Source organism: Fusarium coffeatum (assembly GCF_003316985.1).
Source record: "Fusarium coffeatum strain FIESC_28 chromosome Unknown BRIP53273_contig_136, whole genome shotgun sequence".
Lineage (NCBI taxonomy): Eukaryota > Fungi > Ascomycota > Sordariomycetes > Hypocreales > Nectriaceae > Fusarium > Fusarium coffeatum.
Genome location: NW_022157929.1, coordinates 1 through 22,724, shown reverse-complemented (window position 1 = coordinate 22,724; position 22,724 = coordinate 1). Strand labels below are relative to the sequence as shown.

The following is a 22,724-nucleotide window of genomic DNA, read 5'->3' as shown; positions in this document are numbered from 1 at the left end:
AAGTCCCCGCCAGTGAGTATAGGTACAGGACACAGGTAGGGGCTGACTGTAACTTGACGGATACCCTTGTACCTCTACCTCGTGAGACGGTTTCGAGAGTTCCTAGTCCAAGTTCCCACTCTTCTCTTAAAAGGCCCCGTTGAAAGGGCTCCAGAGTGACGGGACCCTTCCATTGCCACATTGACAAGGGGGTAACCGGGGGGAGGCTTTCCATTTGATCCTCTGATGCGCTAAACCTGGGAAAAGTCCCTGTCTAAAAAAAGGAGTACGTACCTTGGCCCTCTGCCGCTTGCTTTAGCTTGCGAAGGGACCAGGACCAAGCCCAAAAGAAAAGCCTAGCGAGTGCAGTTCAGTGACTGTGGGCCACTCCCGCCCTTCCCTGGGGGCCCTGTCTAGCCTGTGCCCGCTGTGTCTGTATGTCTGAGTTTCTCTCTGGGCTGTCTCTGTCTCTGTCGTCGTGTCTCTGCTTCCGCCCAAAACCTGACGTCGACTTTTTTCTTTTCCACTCAACCTGCAGCATTTCGTTGGCCCTGGTTCATTCCTTCCCTTCCCTGCCGGCCCCCGGTGCCCTGAAAAATTGTCCTTGTCCCGCCCCCGGAATCCGCACACCCAGAGTCAGGTCCCAGTCCCAGTCCAAGCCCAGCACCTGCTTTGCCTGTTCCTTGCACTTTACCTTAATTACCTAGCATCTGCTCTCTGCTTTGCTCTGCTCTGAGTCTGCTTGCTTCCTCGAGCACTTGATCACCACACACGCACACCTTTTTGCCACACGCACCAAACATCTTCGACAACCACGACTTAACTCGCGTACTTGCATTCTTCTACATACACAATCACCACTTATTTCGACTGCCACCGCAGCAGCTGTACTTACTTTTGTCTTTCTTTGTCATCGACAAAGACGAGGTCTTCGATCCCACCCATCGAGACCACCAGCGCAGCGAGCCGTTCGACACGACCCTGCAGCTCAACACTCGCTTCTCCTGATGATCAGCTTGGTTCGACCGTTTTGACGACTCCACGATGCCCTCGCATATCCGACATAATTTAGACGATTTCGACTGTACATCGGCGACGATAGTGGCTTCCCTCAACTAGCTTCAGTTTCTGGTGACAATATTGGAACCATGGCCATTTGGCCATTCAGGCGCCGGAGTAGCCGCAAGCGCTCCCGCAGCGGCGCTGCTTTCTCAGATGCAGAGAGCACGCCGCTGCCTCACAACGAAGGAGCCAAGATTGGCTCAAAAAAGAGACGCACAGAACCTCCCAAAGCTCCCAAGCTTCAACGATCCAATCGAACATACAGCTTCTCTCCAGGACGCCAGGATGACATTCATAACGATCGAGACCGCGGTAGCTCGCCAGTCCGTGAACGAACCGGTCGAGCGATAACCACTGGTAACCTGGAAGAGAGTACTGGAGGTTGGGACCGCACACCCACACTGCGCCCTACACATCAAGCAACAAGAAAACAGAGAAGTAAGAGGAGGAAGGATGATCGTAACAGGGAGGCTGAAATTAAGGCAATGAGTAACTTTGAGCCTGTCCGGCCGGCTACTGAGCAATGGAACTCCGGCAGGCCCATGAAGAGAGATTCCAAGCGATCAAAAACCGGAGGGTTTGGCAAGCAACGGGCTGGCCGTAACTCCGACGTCTCTCTCCCCGTACCTGGTTCAATTCATTCCAGTCTCTCCTCCGATTCTGAATTGGGCTCATACAGAGTGTCTGCTCTCGCTGCTCTTGCACCACGACCGACGCTTCGCTATACACCGAACGCGCGATGGACTGCCCCTCATTTGCCGACGCCTCACAGACAAGGATCATTAAGGAAAAAGCTTATGGAACAAGAGTCAATTCCGGAGGAGACCTTCAGATCACACAGGCGTATCGATTCTCTTGCTGACGATCTCGACGCTCGTGATCTCAGGGAACTCATGGAATTGGACAACAAACGACGGGAGCTCAAGAAGCAAAAGGAGAGACAAAGGATGGAACGACGGATTACACGACGAGCAGAGAAGCAGCAGGCAGATGACATCCAAGCTAGAAAGGCAGGTACACCCCCACCAGAGAATCTGGAACGAGGTGTCCTGGGCCGTGAACTAGTCGGCCTTGGAATTGAGCCTGCCTCTGCTGTCGTGGTAGACACCAAGCCCGAGGATCCAGAGCCCATGGATATTACCGAAGATGAGAAAGAGCCCGAGTCTCCCAAGAAGGCGGAGGAATCTTTCCATCGTACTAATACAGCCGCTTCTGAACAGCCAACTATGGAGGAAACTGTCACAAAGGACACCGCATCTATACGGCCCCCATCGGAGGAGGCGGGAAGTGTTTCGCCTGGCACGAGATTTTCTGATCTTCTACGATCGGCCAAATCTCGATCTAGGTCAACCATTCGATCTGACCGAGACCGAATGGTCTCTCCCCCTCCCGAGACAATCGACGAGGAGGACGTTCATGTCCCAAGACAAGGTTCCTACGACTCCGATAGCACCAAGAATGGCTTTGCCTCTATCAAGGCATTCTTACGAATTGGCAGCAAGCGACAACGACACGCAGGACCATCGTCCTTCTCCAATACTTCCCGAGAGGAAATGCAGGCAGCGGCAGCCCAATCAAGAGCACAGGCGCAAGCCTACGCCCTCGCTAAGCTCGAGGGTGACGATTCACCCAACTCTTCTGGTGGTAATTACCTATCTCGCAAGCCTAGCAGTACCGCTCCCAAGAGGACGCGATCTCGTTTCCGAGAAGATTTACCTGAGATGCCTCTATCGCCACCAGCTTCTCGTGTGCAATCTCCTGAAGCTGAACCCCCGATGCCCGTTCTCACCGAACAAAAGATTCGAGAGATGGAACAACTACGATCCATGGGTGTACGTTATGACACACCCACTTCCGGCCACCGATCTATCGAGGCTAGTCGTCTTACTCCGTCAACGATGGAACGAGTTCATGTCTCGCCATCTCCTGAGGCCGGCATGTCTATGTCTCTTGCTTCTATCGATTCTGAGGGATCATGGCTTTCAGGAAACGTTAGCGGCCGACGAGCTGCGATACGTGATAGCATTCGACGTGCTAATGAGCGCGAGCGCAACGAGAATCATTCCCCAACAAACAGTACAGATGAAGATCTCGAGATCGTCGAGGATGAGTACATGACTAAACTCACCCCTGGAAGATCCTCGAATCCCGATATGAACGGGCGACGTTCCGGTGAGGGCCGCCCTAGTAGCGATGAAGATGAGATCGTACAAGACGATGGGGAGATGAAGTGGGGTGCAGTTGGCTCCCAACCCCAAGTTGTGCACAGATGGACAATGAAGAGCCATGAGGGTCTTCTTGAGATCGAATCTGAGGAGGAAGAGAGCCCGACATCGCCTGTTTCTCCATCGCAAGAGCTTGCCAATGTCCAGGACGCTAGAAGCGTCAACCTGGGCAGAGGTCACGTACGCAACTTTAGCGCTGGCAGCGCCAAACTACTCGATATCACTCCTCGGGGATCTGTTGATGCCAGAGTGAGCTCAGAAAGGCGACGAAGCCACCACCTACCAAGCATGTGAAAGTTGAACTAAAATTTGATCGTTTCAGAAGAAGAGTCTCCCGCAACACAAACACCGTCAATGCGACACCTTACACTCCTTTTATTTCCTTACTGTCTCAACTGACCTGAGTCACTCACTATCTATTTCCTTACCAATTGTCAACAAAAACTCGAGAAACCAAGAAAAACACTGAAAAACACAAAAAGCGACGGAGACTCTTCTTTTGATAACGAAAATGTTTAGAACAGCTTACACGACTGGTTTGGGCGTGCGACTCGCTCTTGATGTATTACACGACCTTGATGACCACGGCGCATTCCAAGTTCTTACTAGGATTTCTTTTCTCGACTACATATACCGCAACTTTTGATACCCCGCGTCGACCGCCAGTTGGAGTACTGGGAGATTCGACGCGTTTGATTTACAACTTATTAGTGAGGGAGCTAGTCTCTCTTGACCGGACCCCTTTTCCGTGCCCAAGAGGCACTGTCGTTCTTTGGGAAGCCGGCATTGCTTTCCTTGTCTATGTGATGAGGAGACCATTTTGCTTTCTATTAGCCGGGGTTTATGGGAGACGGGGAAAAGGGTTTGATTTGAGCAACTGGGATTTGCTTTTGCATTCGGGTGTCCAGACACACAGACTGGTAGCCTGGGATCGAGCTTTGGCGCGAGAGTGGTTGAATTGCATGAAATAATAGATATCTTGCGATGGCGCAACAAACATCGATGGACAGTGAAGTGGGACAAAGTCGATCATCGACTTGCAGTTGTCCACTTCAGACGGAAGATGTAGATGCTTGTAAGCTGATAGGTTAATTGACCAAATCGAACAAACTCCCTGAGATTAAAACATGTTTCATCGTCTATCAAGTGATTTATTAAGATTATGCCATGCAAGTTTAATGAGGCGCATGAGAACCGGCCGGCAGTTGTTGAAGAATATCTGATCGTCGGGAGCTAGACTAGCTGGTGGGCTTGCGGAAATTATTCATCGCATGGGGTTCCTTGTTTGTGACGAATTATCAGGCGATGTTAGAGTGAATGAAACGCTGAGAAACATTCGGTTACTGGCTTTAGTTGGTTATCATTTGTATCCGTAATAACGTGAAAGTTGAGTTCATCAGGTATTGTAAACATAGCACCTGTTGTCCTCGGGCTCGAGAGGCTACTGTTGACTGATCATCGATCGGTTGGTCATTAAGTTCTCAAGCTTTTGTATTCTGTATCCGTGTAGTTGACAGATAATCAAGTCGAGAGAATGTCGGTGTCTTTACTTTTCTGTGATAACTCCTCTCCAACCCATATGATGTATACATCAGATGCTTGAGGCTGAGTACTGAAGAAACCAATGTACACGACGATCTTTCTAGTAACGACAGTATGGCTCAGATCATGGGGCAGATACCATGCTCAAGATAAGGATCGTTTATTTTCCTTGCTGCTCGGACTGGTTAGAGGGAAGTCACTTATAAGTAAGAAGAATAGCTTGATTTCTTTGTCTCGGCGGTTAAGTGACTGGGAAAGGGACATTGGGCGAAGCAGATGAATGGGGTTTGTTTGGGACCTCAGAGACCGAAGAACTAGCCAACTATTACACGAGATACGTCGTGTCACCATGTATGACATATTCCACAGGACAAGCTCAGTATGCTACAGCATACACACTCTCTCAGGTCTGGTTGAGATGACCATGAGGGTGCCATGATGGCAAGATGGGTAATTGTACTAAGTCTCTTGAGATATTCGGCGCAAATATTGAAATCAAATGGCAATACCTTTCATAGAAAATGACCTGGTTCTATCTAAGCCAAGCTGTAGATTCTTACCATCCGTAACGGTGCAGAGTGCGGAGACTTGTCACGAGGAAGCAGGGACCTCGTTCATCGTCAGTGACCTTAAGACCTGTTAGTATTGGCGGTACCAAGCACTTGTCTTCTATTACTTATAATATATATATAAAACGTGCCTGTCCTCTCAATTATCTATCGTTGCCGCATTCAGATACCAGTCATCACCACACTGCAAACAACATGGATTAATGTACTGGGGTAAAACATTAGATAGACCAGCTATTCTATTACTATAATAAGTATCTAGGTGTATATGTATCCGCATGCCATTCTCTTAGTTTGTATAGAAGAAATGAAATAACAAAAAGGAAGGATATCATTCTTAGAGGCTTGCAAAAGGAAAGTAAAAGCACTTTGGTATCATATCCGCACCCCCGTTCTGGTTATAAAAAACCAATCATCAAAATAATCCATCGTAAAGTTTCCTATGCACTTCTCCTTTGATTTTTAGATCTTGTTTTATTTAGTAGCTGCCCTTGCGGGGCTTCCACTCGCGCTTCCTCTCACGTCGCATCAGGCAAAGATGGACAAACCAGTAAATGGCCGCAGCAAGCATGAGTGCAGTAGCAGCCCAAGTCAAACCAAGGAACTTGGTTCCACGGGAAGCAGAAATGCCAACATCGTCACCGACATCGTTGAGTTTGCTTACACCCTTCTTTCCAGCCACGGTAACAAGGATGCTGGCGATGAGAAGGACGAGAGCTGCCAAGCTGGCGATGATGAGGTTGACAGCGTTGACGCCACGACGGGAGAAGAGAAAGAAGGCGGCCAGGGCGGTAAGCATGGCGAGACCAGAAAAGCCAACTGCGATGACGTACAGGACGAATGTCGCGAGAAGGGCTTTGTTGAGGAGGTCGATGGAATCTTGGATGTCATCGGGCCAGTTGATGTCTGCAAGGTTCAGTCCAATGGGACCGACTTCAAGTTGCTTGTCGAGCATGTCGGTGAGGTTGAAGCGTTCTGATGAGTGTTAGTGATCGTGATGACTTCTTTGGCATTGTTGTACTTACTCTCGGGTGCAGAGTTGGTACAGTTGGTTACGTTGAAACCAGCACCAGGGCTCGTAGCATTGGGCTTGTACTGTCCATCGCATGTAGCCATGATATGGATAGAGTACCACTCAGAGATTCCAATGGTGTCGGCCAACTCATCAGCGATATCACCGGTAATATCGTTAATCTTTCCCTTGATGTCGTTCTTGACGTCGTCCACTTTGCCAGTAATCTTGTCAAAGATGCTATCATCTTCGTTCTCGCTGGTAGAAGCACTGTCGTCGACGTCCAAGACATTATGACCGATCATGGAAGTGTTGAGCTGAGGTTGTCAGTATAAGAATTGGATGTTGCAAGTTTTGTAAGACTTACTCGAGCGACAGAGTACTCCTCCATGAACCCTTCTTTATGGCCGGCAAAGAGACATAGCATGGAGAGAATGAAGGCCACCATGGATAACACCATGGGGAAGAGAACGAAGAACCTCGATAACATGGTGACTGTTGACTTGGCGAACCGTGGTATGCACAAGAAGGGTATTTTTGGTGGTAGAGGTAAAGATTACTCTCCAAATATTTGAGTAAGTAGAGATAGAGCCAAGTTAAGTAAAAGTAAATAAGTAAACGTCTAGTAAAAGGCTGACGTTGGCGGGTAATGGATGGCTGGGAATATATACTAGCCTCAAGTTTTAGCAGTCAAACCCTGGACACCAATGATGCAACGACAAAGACAGCATAGAATCAATGCTTTTTAAGACGACCGCCAAAGAATCAGAAAAGCCAAGCAAGACCAAGCTTCTAAGGGTCTCTTGGTCTCTTGTTCTCTTTGGATGAGCGCATCGCCGTGCAAATCATATCCTTAAACAAAGACGACAACCAATCAGAGACAAAGCGCTTGCGTCACTGGCCTTGTTGCTTTTTGTTTCTAAACCGGTTGTACAGGGGTCAAGGAGCCATGATTCAACGTCAGCCACTCGACAAATCGACAGTGAACGCGTGTGAAACGTGACTTAATCCTGGATCAGTTTCTATCTTTGTCAAATATTATTCGGGAAAGAGAGGCCTCTCGTATTTGACTTGGTAGTAGTGGATCTTTGATGGGGATGATTCAATTTTTAGAGATGGACCCTGAACATCTTCATTAATTAGGTAGGTAGGTACCTCTGTAAAGTTAGTGGCTTCTTCATCCACGCGGCTGAGGCTTGCTTGCTCTTTCCCTATGCGCCGTTAACCCGTTGGTTCCTACCTCACGTCTCAAACGCATGCATAAAGTGTAAGGGGAAGGAGCCAATACCGCTGTAGTCAATCTAGATCGTGTCGTCTCTTCTCGTAAGCCTCAACTTGACATCTTCACCAACCCCCAGTTTATGCTACAACTCGTCCAAGCTTGCCCAGTCTCTCGCCTCGCCTCTCGATTGCCGACTAACCTTGTTGATCCTCACTAACGACCACCCTCAACAACCAGAAGCGGGTCATCCGCTCAATCATCCGGTTGGCTTCCGTAGCTCAGTTGGTTAGAGCGTCGTACTAATACTTCAATCTGAATATTCAGTGATGCGAAGGTCTCAGGTTCAAGCCCTGGCGGGAGCAATCCCAACGCCTTCCGGATGTTTCTTTTTGTCGATTTACACGATTTTTTTTTGTGGTGATGGTAATGGCTGACGTTGAGTAACGATGCGGGACACTATAACGGCGTGGCAGAATGAGCTGGAAATATTATAAGGAGCAGCATGATATCCTAATGTTTTGTAATTTTTGCTGATATTTAGGATGTTCCTTTGCTTGTTTGTTTCTCTATCCCAAACTGGGTGGCCAAGCTCTCAAACTTACCCAAGGCAATGGGAAGCTGGCAGACTCAAACAGAGGGAGTATCTTCTCCCGGTACACATCATCAAAGAACGATTGCACTGCCATATGCAACAGTATGTGTTTTTCTCGTTGCAGTACCCCTCGTTGAGTTGGGATCGGGCTGTGGGTGATGCATACATAAAAGAACTTGAGAACAGCTACGCTGGTATGGTTGCATTGGATACGACATGATACCTACAGTTCTTTTTCATCTGGCGAATTAATGAACAGCTCATTATTCACACAGTAATCTCGAACTTTGTACCATCAAACTCAACTCGAGTCCCTGTGCTACCAGAGCACAGAGTCAGGGAGACTAAGACAACATTGATTGCAGTCTCTCGAACTGCCCTGGATTGACCGATCTGAGAGGACAAAGACAGTGAACACCCTCATGATAGATTCAATTTCGTTCGAACAACTTGAATCAACATTCAGGGACACCAAAGCTGATGCTACGATTGAGTTACTCGGAATGTCGTATTCAGAAAGGCGTCGTCAACTATCGATGGTCCACGTTGACAGCGACCCACGTGTGACGAATACAGAGATAGAAAATGTCGCACAGCTTCAGAAGAGCTGAAAGTATAAGCTACAGTAGCTGACAGGCAGCTTCTTTATTCAGCTTGAGGTGAAAGTCACTGACTCGCATCATGTTCCACTCGGGGAAACGTCTTGACGCCTCATCAGGCCATCAGCTTAAGCTTGCGGTCCAGACAACCCTGCCATGAACGTGGAAGCATGAGGCTTGCTGTTGTTTGTCTGTTTTTAACGACCTGTCATGCTTACCAGGAAATAACATAGAAACATGCGCAATGTCCAGACGCATGAATGGGTGATTCCTGCAATCCATTACCGCCATACTTCAAGAGCCGCCTGTCAAGCTCTCACTCTTCTTGGCCCCAATCGCCAAGGCGCGGAGATCATCCCCGGAGCTCTTCTTTCCCGGGGTAACAAGCATTGGATGATTAGTGTTGCTATTTTGAGACTGACTTGCAGGCAAAGACAGCATATCCGGAGTTGCTGTGCAGACAAGCTTTCATTACATGTTGACTTGACTCAATTTCTACAATCCTCAATTCCCTCATACACAGAGATTGTCAGCCATGTTATTATCCTTTCTCTTTTTTCAGTAAAAACGGCGAGAACGATTCAACGGGTCCATCGGCAAAATTCGTAGACTTGGCTGAATTGACTTTTTGTAGCGTGGATCGGAAATCCACGAAGGCAAAACACTTACACAACGTCTTTATCAACACTGGCTTCTACCATATGATTTGAGTAGTCAAACACAGTGCAGTGGAAGTGACACCTCCATATTGGGCCCGAAAGAATCTTTCCTTTTCTTTTATCCCGCAAGTGGCGTGTTAGACTTTTTACTTAAATCTATGACTTCTTCTAAATTAGTTCGATGGGGATGGAAACTGCCTCAACGATGACTATAGGGACTTTGGATAGACTTATATCGCCACTAGTTCATACGACAAAACCGCTATGAGGCTTTGTATCATGTAAGTACTTCTGTTGTAAAAGTCTTGTCTCGATCGGGGCTTCGAATTGGTTCGGTTGAGTGCGTGCGTGTACCTGCATGTGTAAGCAGTATTCGTTGTCTCGTCGCCTCCATCCCATCTGCTGGATCAGATTCTTAATAATAAGACATTGTTTCTTCTACTTTCTGTTGTTTAAGTCTCATCCTCTTCCTTCCCTTTTCCTTCTTGTGCTATTTATTCCTCTTGTTTCCCATCAGGACATACATTCGTTGAGAGTCCCAAGTTAAAAGGCATATTGCATCTTCCTACACTTTAATATCACATTACCTTATATCCTTCATAATGCCTTCTATCAACAGCCTTCTTACCATGGCTGCGGCCGCTGGTACTGCCAGCGCTGCCTTCCAGGGTTTCAACTACGGAGCTACCTTTACAGACGGCAGTGTCAAGGGCCAGTCCGATTTCGAGAACGAGTTCAAGACTGCTGCTGGTCTTGATGGTACCGACGGTGGCTTCACCAGTGCTCGTCTGTACACTATGATCCAGGGCGGTACACCTAACCAGCCCATTTCTGCCATTCCTGCCGCTATCAAGACCAAGACCAGCATGCTCTTCGGTCTGTGGGCTTCTGGTGATGGCTTCGCCAACGAGATTGCTGCTTTGAAGAACACTGCCGATCAGTACTGTGACCAGCTCGATGGTCTTGTCGCTGGTATTTCCGTCGGAAGTGAGGATCTTTACCGCATTTCTCCAACTGGTCTCGAGAACAACGAGAACCCTGGTACCAACCCTGACGTCCTCGTTGACTACATCAAGCAGACCCGTGATGCCATCAAGGGTACTTGCCTCGAGTCTGTCCCCATCGGTCACGTTGATACATGGACTGCCTACGCCAACTCATCCAACAACGCTGTCATCGAGGCCTGTGACTGGCTCGGTATGGACGCCTACCCTTACTTCGAGGATACCAAGAGCAACCCCATCTCCAACGGCGCACAGCTCTTCAAGGATGCCTGGAACGAGGTCAAGGCCGTTGCCAAGGGCAAGGAGATCTGGGTTACTGAGACCGGCTGGCCTGTGAGCGGAAAAACTGTCGGCCAGGCTGTTCCCTCTCTCAAGAACGCCCGAACCTACTACGAGGAAGTTGCCTGCCCCATGTTCGGCGACATCAACGTCTGGTGGTACACTCTCCAAGACGCTGCTCCCCAGACCCCCAACCCCAGCTTCGGCGTCATTGGCTCTGAGCTCACCGAGAAGCCCCTCTATGATCTCAGCTGCAGTTCCGAGAGCAAGAAGGGTACTCTGGTCAGCCGCAGCGACGACAAGTCTGGTAACGTTGAGCACTACTTCGTCAGCCCATCTTTCGCGGTCAACGAGAAGAACGGAACTGTTCCTGTTGTCCCTGTCGCCAGTGGAACCTCCACCACTTTGGTTGCTGCTACCCCATCTTCCAGCTCTGGTACTGGTGCTGGTGCTGGGTCTGCTACTACTCCTGTTCCTGGCAGCGGGGCTGAGCACTTGAACTCTATGGGTGCTGCTGCTGTTGCTGTTATCCTTGCTGCTGCTCTGCTATAAGTCAGTAGATAATTGGATATGATTAACGGTTTTGGATTAGATTATGAAAAGTAATGAGCATAATGGGTTTGGACGTATATAAGATGCATTTGAATATATGAACACGAACATTTCAATCACTTTATCGACTCAGCTAGTGACACAACGATGTGAAAGGATTATGATTAAGAAGACGGCTGAGTTGAATTGTATAGATCGACATAGCTGATCTGTGAATGTGGATTGGTGAAGGGAGAAGTTGAAGGGCGATGTTAGTCGCGTGACCTTGTCTAGAAAGGGATTTCGGAGCTCAGCCGCCGTGCTTAGACTCTGACATATCAACTGTTCAACGTGGCATTTCCAATAAACGCAATTGAGCTGCTTGTATCATGAAACTCTCATGATACTACATCTTGTTTGTCGCTCACATAATTAATTGTAGCTCACAATCAATTTATATATAAAGTGTCAAAATCAGGTCCAATTTGACAGGGACTCTAGGGGAGTCAATAGCTCTCGAGCTCCCCTGCATCAAGTGGACACTTCAGCCTTCAGGCCCGGGGCAGCGACTCTCTATTGGTCAAATTCCATCTCGGCCCCTCCCCCTGGCCTAGCCTCGATCTACCTCCGGTCCGTGGTAATGGAAATTGAACTATTCTAGGAAATTCATCCCCGTTTTCCAGCTTCAACTTTCAACATCAAACGTTGAGTTGAGCTGCGAATCTTGACTATCGTTATTCCTTCACTTCTGTACAAGGCTCTTCTTTCCCTTTCACGGCCTTGTTTCTTCGGGTTGTGCTTGTCGCCCTTTTTGGAAAGCTGAGATTCTCGAAAAAAGGACACATATAAGCTATCATGGCGCTCACTCGCAGGAGCGTCGTTTGCTCGGCAGTTTGTCTTGCTCTGCTCGTTGGTCTTGCCTACGCGGGCCATGATCATGAGCATGTCGAGGCAGTTACTGGTGTTAACACCGATAACATGAGTCTTGAAGAGCTTGATACTCAACTCCAGGTATGCCTGAAAGCTCTCCCTCGAAAAGACCCTTTGTGCTGACATCAATTCCTACAGAAATGCTCTATTGTCGAACAACTCAATGCTTCCAAGCACGCCCATCATGCTGCCGCTCCTGAATCTTTAACAGCGCGTGCCTTCGCTATTCTCTTCCCCGGTTCTCCCGCCGTCAACGCCCTCCTCGCGACCCTCTACATCTCCGGTCCTCCCAACTTCCTCCTCGCTCTTTGCCCGACCAACATCGATCCCGCTTCTCTGTCTGTTATGGTTGCTTTTGCTGTGGGAGGTCTCCTCGGTGATACTCTGTTCCACCTGCTTCCCGAGATTTTCGTTGGTGAAGACCATGATGAGGCTGTCAAGTTCGTGCTTGTCGAGCCTAACCGTAACCTTATTCTTGGATTGGGCATCTTGGTTGGCTTCATGACCTTTGTCGCAATGGATAAGGGTCTTCGAATTGCTACAGGTGGGGCTGGTCATGATCACTCCCATGGACATGGTGATGCGCATGCCCACTCTCATGGCGAAGATAAGGCTATTTCTTCTGGCGTTGATGCTGCGGACAGCACTGTCAAGTCTCGCAAGAAGGGTGCTGAAGACAAGGGCGCTGTTGTCGCCAATGCTGTTGAAAAGCCCGAGAAGGAGATCAACCCCAGCGTTAAGCTTGGTGGCTACCTTAACCTCATGTATGTTGTCAAATTTGCTTTACCAGAAACTTGCTAACAAAAGCAGCGCCGACTTTACTCACAATATTACCGATGGATTGGCCATGTCTGCCAGTTTCTACGCCTCTCCTACCATCGGAGCTACCACCACCGTCGCTGTCTTCTTCCACGAGATCCCCCACGAGGTTGGCGACTTTGCTCTCCTCATTCAGTCTGGCTTCTCCAAGCGAGCTGCTATGGGTTCTCAGTTCATCACTGCCCTGGGAGCTCTTCTCGGAACGTTGATCGGTATTGCTATCCAGGAGTTTGGTAGCCCTGACAAGGATGTTCCCATGGGCCGCCACGACGGTATCTGGGGAACCAGTCTCGTAAGTCCAACAAATACCCCCATCAACGACAAGATACTAATCAATAACAGTCATGGGGAGACATGCTTCTTCCCTTCACAGCCGGTACATTCCTCTACGTCGGAACCGTCGCCGTCATCCCTGAGCTTCTTGAGACTGGTCCCAACAAGGCCAAGGAGTTCAAGAACATGATCATCCAGTTCTCAGCCGTTGCTGTAGGCGCTGGCATCATGCTGTACATTTCTTGGCACGATTAGAGAAATATTTGATCTTGACTGTAAATCTGTGAAAGTGTTTGTGGAAATAGATGAAGCGGATGTAGTAGATGCGAGCATTCAAGATATCATTATTTTGTTCGGCCGTCGTTTTCGATAGATATCTTTATAGCACGGGGAGCCAGTGATATCAAATATAGTTGAATTGGTGCAAAGATGGTCCAAATATGAAGATCATGTTAGACGCCAAGATCGGGTCGCGATGTTTTGCTTGGTACCTTGGGCCGCAAGCTTGATTATCAATGCCTTGCCTACAGAAAGCAAAATTCAAATCTTCTTAACCAAACGACATCATCTTCAGATTTCAAGAAACTTACCAAAGCTTTGATATCAAGATGACATCGTCTCAACAGGCTACTCGTCATAAACATAGTAACACAAGGATATATCCAAGGCTTTCACATGGCCCGAGAGCAAAACCTCCGGGCCTGTCTCGCGTTCCTTGCATTAGTTGGTCTCGTGCAAAGTGCACTGATACCAAGAGGCTCTTTGCTCTGGTGAGTCAACCTGGTGGCAGGTGGAGTGGTGTGTGCTTATTCATGACCAAGATGATGGCGATCGACTTAACCCGACATTAAATACACGTCATCATTTTTTTTCGGTAGGGGATGGAAGTTAGTTTCCGCAGGATTCACAATCGGTTACTGCCATGGTAAAGTGAATGCTATAATCGAAGTTATGAGTGCTTTGGATAGAGGTTGCTGGGTTCACCGTGGAGGTTCAGGGTAGTTCCCAAACCACGATAGCCCAGTATAGCCCAGTATTATTCCAAGACGGTAACAAAATCTAATAGAAACTGGTTGTATATCATAAGAATGACGAAATATTGTTTCTTCACATGTCTTTCGATCAGTTTGATCTATCGAGTGGCTTCTCATTCTTTCGACGGAGATATAATCTCCAACTCTCAGATGGCGATAGCATCATGTCACTGGACCCAATTCAATGATGATCAACCCCACAAGCTAACAATCTCCTCACTGATCAGAACAAAAACAGAACCACTGATCAACATCGCTAACAGTACATGAACACTGTAAATCATTTGAGCCTCACTTTATTATTCAGCAATCACCGCTTATCCTTATCACTCTTATCAGATCAACGAAATAAGCCTTTTTGCTCGGCAGCAAGCCATGTCCCAGCAACCAATGGCAGACCAGAGCTCGAGCCCCAGGGTGGTCCTTGGACCCCTAAAACAGTTGCTGTACCTCAGGCATAAGCCGAAGCCCAGGCTTTCATGCACGGCGGCTCTACCCAGACCATACAATCCTTACAGATTCTGTGTGGATCGCGGGTGAGCGACGCGACGCAACGCATCACCATCTGCTAAGATGAAGGTTTTCCTTAGTGCGCACAGCAAGGCATGGATGTCCTTTAGTGAGCTTCATTCCGGTATCCGACTGTGGATATCTTCATATCAACACCAACACCAACACCAACACTATTGATTCTCCTGACAACACAAGAAGCGAAGGAGCTGAGACGATAATGAATAGGGTCATGAATGGAGAAGCCAAATAAACAATCTGCCGTGTAATAACACCGTACGGAGTAGTGGCAGTGGAGTTCAAGGTGCTTCTTCGGTACCACGACCCAGGCAAAGAAACCGTCCATGTCTGGGCTTGCGTTGAATGGCCACAGCAGTTGCTCTTGGTGAGCTGAGAATGGCAAAAATGAAATGTCGTGATCCAGAGAAACGTGGGGTTCATACTCCAAGGTGAAGCCACTCATACCGAGATGGAGACCTCTGCTGCCGGTGGTGGCTCTTGGCTTCCTGATTCAACCAAGTATAGGTGGATTCTTGTGGGTCGCCACAGCAGGATTTTCAGGTCTGCTGAGCCTAACGAAGCCCAAAGTGCCTTTCTCCGTTCAGACCTAGAACTGTAACTATCGTGAAAGGACAAAATGTCAATATTGGATACGGCTCCGGTAGACCTCAAGGTGGATAATGAGAAATGGACACAATGAGATGAAGAGGCTGGAGGGGAATGAACAGAAGGGGGAAAGGGGGGAGAGGCGTGAGTCGAGTCGTCTTTTGCTTTACCGACATAGACGGCTGAGAAAAAGTGAATCAAAAGAGAGGAGAAAACTGCAGTCAAGAGGCAGTAAGCTGGGTTTCTCCAATGCTGTATAGCCATGGGTAAACGTGTCGTGGTGTTTCAACTATCGTGAGTTTTGACTCTTGGTGTTTTGGTCGACCAACAAGTCCCGATCAGCAGCGAGAATGTGCCTGTCCGAAAGAAGAAGGCATGCAAGGGCCGTTAGCCAACCAACTGACACGATGCACATCCGCATCGTGAGACGGTGAGGAGATCTTCCTCGGAGGCTAGCAGCATCTCCAGTTTCTGTAGCCTCAAAACCTTACTGCACCTTACCTTACTCAGGCTGCATAATTAATAGCGGGCTTATTACGGTACAGTAGCGTAGCGGGTGTTCCCAGATGCATCAGACTCATAAGTGTTTCCACTTCGGACAACTTGACCAAAAATCCACCGGACCTGAGCTTACTTTCCCCGTGTTGTTGACTCGACTCGACTCTCCGCAGTTGACAAGATCTCGTTTTTCTTATTCTCTTGGTCCATGATCTACCTACTGCATGCTGCACCACAACGGCTGCCGAGAACCCATAATTACTGTGACAGTTTCCTTGATTTGCGGCGATTGCATAAAAGAAGATTGTGGGACAGTGGAATGTTCCCCCGGAAAGAAGATGCACGTCTAGCTGTAAGTTTTCCTTTTTGGATTGTCTAACTGACGATATCGGGGTCCCTGACAGCCATGGCGAACCGAATTTTCTTTCTCCATCCAGCCACTGTTCCTAAAACAGAGCACATTGTAGGCGCTTCGACCACTCTTGTCAACGGCATGGCCGTCGGAAATCGGTCATTGGCTGCGGCATCGTTTAAATCGCGATGGCCAACAGAATGGTGGGAGGGGCAGTTGGAGAAGGGAAGAAAAAAAGTCAGACCGGCGAGGGGGAAAAAAGTGTGAAGCGACAAAGGGAGGGAGGGTCGAGACTGGGGGGTGTAACAGAGTTGAATAACAATAACACCTAGAAAGAATGAGGAAGACGGAAACGAAGCCCACGATGCGAGACGAGGCGCTGCCACGCATCCATATCCCGTCGTGGTCGTGGTCGTGTTCACTGGGGCTTGTCACCCGTGTTGACTCGGGTCTGTTCTGACCTGGGGTCCAAACTAAACTATCGTGTCCTATCCCCAGGTCAGACCAGGCAACGCAACACCGGCTGGTCTCCATCTCCAAAGCTTGTCCTGCGCGTCTCGTCCTGACAGGGATAGCTTTAGCTTTAGCTCTGAGGAGAAGCGAAGCTATCCCATCTGCACTTCGACAAAGACAGACAGAGTCAGGTCGAAAGGGCTAGGGATCACGAACAAAGCCGAGCTAGCTTGGGCCGACTCCAGGTTCTCGAACCGGGCACAGACTTGGAAACGGTTAAACGCGAGGGTACCCCCAGCTTGCTCAATCAGCAGGCCAGATCAAATGAGGAATTGCTGTAGGAGCCATCATGTAATGGGAATTCGAAATATGCGACTTCCCCCTGTTGTGTGACTTGTGTGTCTAGAACACTACACTACGCGGCAGGCCACGTTGATTCTCACGATGCTTCCCCTTACCCTAGTTAAGCAAAGCAAAGCAATGCAATAGAGATGGGGACGGAGAAGCGGCAAAAAGGTCCCCTTCGAGCTGAAGCGCTTCAGTTCTGACCGCCGGTCTACGGCATTGTCACCGATGAGATGATAGCATAGGCTGTTTTCCTCGGAGACGAGCGATAGGATGTGTCAGATTTCTTGGTAAGAGATGATATTGTTCTGTTGTCGGTCAATCTGGGGATATTTACCCCAACCCGTAGAGGTTCCCCAAGTTTGACTTGACCCTCAGTGCATGTGAAATATGAGCGACGCCTCAATTGCACAGTCTGCATTGCACGCACAGGCGAGGATGGCAAAACGTGGGGAATCATGAAGTCATCAAACTCCAGTTGGTTCTGCTTCCCCAGTTCTCGATGACATTTCCGTCATGATGAGAGTGTCAAGCCAAGGCAATCGAGTATTGAACATCGTCAGTGACGTGCCCCGATCTCGATATTCATTTTGTGTTTCCATTTTGGTGACATGATTAAGGAATATTATCTCCGGGCCATGGTTTGTGATGGTGGGAGGATCTTCTGGTGAGGCTCTTGGAAGCCGGGCCGGCTGCCACCAGAAAATGCTAGAACCATGCAACATGTGCATGCATGGAAACCAAGAAAGAAGAATGGCTGGAAGCCACAACACACAAAGGACTGGTTCTTCTGTTCCTTGCAGATGTACATGTAAATCCGATATGCCGGACTTGAACTCCGAACAAAACCTTCTCGAACCATGATCGTGACCGTGACCTTGATGAAGCGGCGGCACCCGAAACAGTCACCGAAACAAATATTGCATTTCCGTTGAATGCCGATTTCGCGATGTCCATCACCCATGGTGAACCAGAAAGGCAGACAGTAGAGATAAAGGGTTTGTAGTTTAATTGAAATTGATGTTTTGATGTGGTAATTTCAATTTCACTTACACAGAGAAATGCTCTCAATTCCGCGCCAAGAGATGTAGCGTCCTACCTTAACCCAAAGTTAATCCTCCATTAATGAAAGAGAAGGCTTCCACGAGCCTCCTCTCCTGGCTCCTGCCGACCATCGGATGTTTTATTATTAGCAGGCAGGTGTGTGTGACCATCTCCAACGCACAGGCAGGAACGGGATCTGTTGGAGAAAGGTCAGAAGGTAAGAGCAAACAAGGGCAGGGGCTATTAGGTGCTTGTGCTAGACTCTTGCCAATAGCTCTTGTCCAGCCAGCCATGGCAGGCAGGCCAGGCAGATGGATGTCAGAAGAATTGTCCTCTAAGGCTTAGGCTACAGAAATAAAGTAGCCTAATTATCAGCTCAAGCTTGAATAAAATGATCAACTTATTTCGTCTCTTATGCTCGCTGGGGTCAATTCTTCTGACACCCGAAGGCCGGGCTACGCTAACCTACGGGAATGAGCAGGAACGCCTTACCAGTCACAGCTGTGGAACAGGAAGGGGACCCCTTTGACTCTTCCTTTCCTTCACAGCACTTGCATTTTGCATTTTGCATTTGGGATCTTTCGGCACTGGAGACCGAACCCACTATCGACGCTAGTCATGCACGATTTGTCGAACCCCGGTCAAAGAAAGAAGCGTCTATTTTTTTCTTTACAGTACCCCCACTTATTGATTTTTTTTTCTTGTAAGTGAAGGCAAGGAGTACCGGTACCGCTACGGAGCTTCTGGTAGTCATCGTGGGTATTCCTGAGGTAAGAGAAGAGGGTCTCATGTTTGATCTGACTCTTCAAACACGCTCTGGGTGTGTAAGTCGAGTCTGAGACGAGTCTGACTTCCGAGCAGATGTCGGGGCTGGAAAGGGAAGCACGGCAGCAAAGAGTGCAGTTGGAAATGCTTAAAATTGTTATACTGTTAGCAGTTATGTGAAGTTTCATTATGTCTGGTGATCAACACAATCCGTGCTCCCATCCCGACTTACTCCAAATCTGATGCCCATGCTTGTTTGATGCCTTCTCCAACTGATCTGACCTATCCTGTTGAGCCTTCTACAGAAACTCATTTGGAACGAAAAAAAAAAGTCTCTTCTCCAATCCTTCTGGATCGTCAGGACATGGCTAAAATAGTGCTTGATGATGTGCTCGGTGTACCATCCCGATCTCAAGCCTCAAGCCACCTGCCATCAGGCAGCCCTTTCAAAAGTGCAAGTGCACTGTACTGTATAATATGTAAGCAGGGTCGTCATCTACTTAGTAATTTACGTATTCCTGAATCATCAGCATCATTAGAAAGCGATATTGACAATTCCCATCGTCACGATGATTGTAATCATACGGATACAGCACACCGCAACTGCATGAGACAGGGCCTCTTCGTCTGGTTATCCAAATCAAACCATCATCAAACTACTCATAGTCTCGACCACCATCTAGCAATAATTGCACAAGAGCACGCGGCCAGGAGGAGCGAGGAGCGAGGACCTGACCTGGGAGTGTGAGTTTGAGGCCCACCAACACAAACGCAACACCGACTTACAGTACACACACCCCTGTCTCTCCAACGCCCCTCCCCTGTAACGCAACTCAGCAACCCAGACAGGGCAAGCTCGAGCACGAACCAAAGTAACGGTACGGTACCGTGAACGGACCTGGAGTCGCCGCATTTCTATATGAATAGTATATATATCACTCCGGCCCAGCACCTCTACACATATCGTCAACTATCACATCAGTTATTCAAGAACGACTTCTTTCTTCAGTATTTTCGAGATACTACAATGTCCACTCCTGCCTCGGACAACGGACCTCGGGCTCTCCGGCCTCGAGTTGATCCTGCCAAGTCTGGCATCGACATCAAGCTTGACCAGCACTGGAGCTCAAAGTCCTACACTTCTGGCTCCAAGGTCACTGGCAATGTCATCATCAACTCCCCAAAGGATGTTGCCTATGATGGCTTTGACATCTTCTTCACAGGCACTGGTTACACTCGTGTTGACTTCCTCAGCCAATACTCCAGTGCCAACTACGCTTCTCGTCCTTTCATGAAGCTCCGCATGCCTCTCAACTCTGCCGACTTCCCTCGCAACCATGTTTTCGAGGCAGGTCGCACATACACCATCCCCTTCCACTTTGTGGTCCCTCACCAGCTCACTCTCAGCGCTTGCAACCACGCTGTTGAGCACGAGGGTATCCGGGATCACCACCTCCAGCTTCCCCCCACTATGGGTTTCTGGGAGCGCAACGATCAGTCCCCCGATATGGCTCACATCGAGTACGGCATCCGAGCTGTTGCCACCAAGAACAACGCTGAGGAGGGACGATCTTCTCCTTTGGACGCTTTCCACATGATCAAGGTTCTCCCCGCGGTTCCTGAGGATGCTCCTCTCGATATTAGCGCCAACGATGAGCGCTACTGCCTCACCAAGACCAAGCCTATCCGCAAGAACCTCTTCACAGCTAAGCAGGGCGAGTTGAAGACCACTGCTTCTCAGCCCAGTGCTATCATGCTTTCTGGAAACTTCCTCAACGCCAGCAGCACCAACTTGAAGGTCAACTTCGAGTTCAGCTCCACCTCCAAGGACGTTACTCCTCCCAAGATCAACTCCGTCAGCGCAAAGCTTCACTCCACCACATTCTTCAGCAGCACTCCCATGAACCACCTCCCCAACCTGGGTTCTCGCATCAAGCATGGAAGCAGCCCTTCGCTCACCTACTCTACCACCACTCCTGTCCCCATGCGCCCCGATACCCAGCTGGCTTGGGAGAACGAGGCCCCCGCCTCTCGACGTGATTCCGGCTACGACAGCGCTTTCTGGAACGAGGGAGAGTCTTCCGAGTCCGACGATGCCCAGCGAACCAAGAAGGCTAGCAAGTACAACGTCCGCCGCTATGCCACCCTCGATATCCCCTTCAACTTGCCCACCGCCGGCAATAAGCTTTTCCTTCCTACTTTCTACTCTTGCATCAGCGCCCGCGCTTACATCATCCATCTCACCCTTTCCGTCGGACCCATGAACACCAACATCAACCTGAGCATTCCCGTTCAGGTTGCCGTCGAGAACAGCTACGATGAGGTTGACGACGAGGAGCTTCCTTCTTTCGACGCTGCCATCGCCGAGGCCGACATCGACTACCACCTGCAGCCCCGTCTTATGCAGATTCCCTCTGCCCGCTTCATGGGCAACAGCAGTCTCCCTGGATACGATGACATGCGAATGCGACCCGTCGCAGTTGCCTAAGAGAAAAGACTCTTATGGCTACAGAAAACAACATACACTTAATGGATATTAATGGAGGAGGATCTACCAACAAAAGTTCTTATGATACCACGTTTCCCAGATAAAGAGGAGGATATTGGAAACTTTACGACTTTGCTTTTACACATTTTTCTTCAACTAGATTAGATGCATCATTTCAGCGAGGAGTTTTCGAGATTATTTTTCAAAAACGATTCGATCATGTCAAGGAAAGGGTTTCTTGACACTTTATTGGAGTTTGAGGGATTTGCATATACACAACAAGCATTAACATTGGGGGAAACGGGATTACACAAAAAGGGAAAACCAGGCAAAGCATTCCTGGAAGCGATATTTTTTACTATGTATTTACATGAAGATGTGGCGTAGCCACATCACACCACTTTTTTGTTAAGAATGATAATATCTTCACAACACTCTACTGTCTCATTGAATGTGATGCAAATGTCTCCTGTTTCTGATTACTATTCGAAAGCAACCTCATTCCGAAAGTATATTAACTTTGACAAGTAATGCATTTATCGTTACGTATTTAAATCTTAAACAACACCACTTTCGAGCCATCAAATGTTTCTAAAAAGGTAACACTTTGAATACGGGAATCATGATCGAATGATGAGCCACGTGGACGAGTTCGGCCAAAACCGCTTGCACTCTCTCCGGAACGGGAGTACAACAGATGTCGTGTTACATTGATCTTTCCCATGTTATTGCCGCGACGAATCTCATGATCTTCTCGCTTTGCAGTATAGAGACGAGACACAGGGTGTTATTGGCTGGAATTGGGGGGCCAAGTCGGGATCGTGCAGGGCGAGACGGGAAGGGTGGGGGGTTGTGATTGGTTGGGTTTAATTGAGGTTTTGGGAGGGAAGATCGTGAGATAAGATAGGGAGTGAATAGGCTCTATTACAATATCCTTATCCTTGGTTGCATCTGTATATTTGCCAGGGTAACCAGAGTTACATTTCCTAGGTTCTACACTGAATGTGTTTCGAAGACTAGATTCGCAGGGTACTCAAGAAGGAGAGGAATGCGACTTGTCTTCCTGCATATTCTTTACCTCTGAAATAAACTACCTATCGTAGAATATAAACAATTCTGCCTATAAACCTGACTAAACTCTTCTGTAGCTTTTACTTACAGCTTATAACTTTAACTTACTATTTAATAGCCTTGACTAATGTCAGGAGCAAGAATACTAAAAGTATAAATATATGGCGATAGTTCTATAAGTTCTCGGCCATCTGACCGTCCGATGCAAGCAATATAGTCCCAAAATAAAGCTCAAATAAATACATACGACCATACCTACCA

The 22,724-nt window shown here is 48.4% G+C and overlaps 5 protein-coding genes across 5 annotated transcripts; 4 read left to right on the top strand and 1 right to left on the bottom strand.

Moving 5' to 3' along the window:
• Positions 1-1,127: 1,127 nt before the first annotated feature.
• On the top strand, positions 1,128-3,560 carry FIESC28_06239 (uncharacterized protein; the record flags this gene model as incomplete). The annotated part of the gene is made up of 1 exon (XM_031160383.1): positions 1,128-3,560. One exon carries the CDS (start codon positions 1,128-1,130, stop codon positions 3,558-3,560), a length of 2,433 nt encoding a protein of 810 aa, XP_031015429.1.
• Positions 3,561-5,855: 2,295 nt separating this feature from the next.
• On the bottom strand, positions 5,856-6,879 carry FIESC28_06238 (uncharacterized protein; the record flags this gene model as incomplete). The annotated part of the gene is made up of 3 exons (XM_031160382.1): positions 5,856-6,352; positions 6,403-6,706; positions 6,757-6,879. The coding sequence occupies 3 exons, from the start codon at positions 6,877-6,879 to the stop codon at positions 5,856-5,858; spliced, it is 924 nt and encodes a 307-aa protein (XP_031015428.1).
• Positions 6,880-10,063: 3,184 nt separating this feature from the next.
• On the top strand, positions 10,064-11,296 carry FIESC28_06237 (uncharacterized protein; the record flags this gene model as incomplete). The annotated part of the gene is made up of 1 exon (XM_031160381.1): positions 10,064-11,296. One exon carries the CDS (start codon positions 10,064-10,066, stop codon positions 11,294-11,296), a length of 1,233 nt encoding a protein of 410 aa, XP_031015427.1.
• Positions 11,297-12,130: 834 nt separating this feature from the next.
• FIESC28_06236 (uncharacterized protein) lies at positions 12,131-13,552 on the top strand (the record flags this gene model as incomplete). Its single annotated transcript, XM_031160380.1, has 4 exons — positions 12,131-12,286; positions 12,344-12,969; positions 13,016-13,316; positions 13,367-13,552. The coding sequence occupies 4 exons, from the start codon at positions 12,131-12,133 to the stop codon at positions 13,550-13,552; spliced, it is 1,269 nt and encodes a 422-aa protein (XP_031015426.1).
• A 6,379-nt stretch (positions 13,553-19,931) lies between these two features.
• On the top strand, positions 19,932-21,392 carry FIESC28_06235 (uncharacterized protein; the record flags this gene model as incomplete). The annotated part of the gene is made up of 1 exon (XM_031160379.1): positions 19,932-21,392. The coding sequence occupies one exon, from the start codon at positions 19,932-19,934 to the stop codon at positions 21,390-21,392; it is 1,461 nt and encodes a 486-aa protein (XP_031015425.1).
• Positions 21,393-22,724: the final 1,332 nt, after the last annotated feature.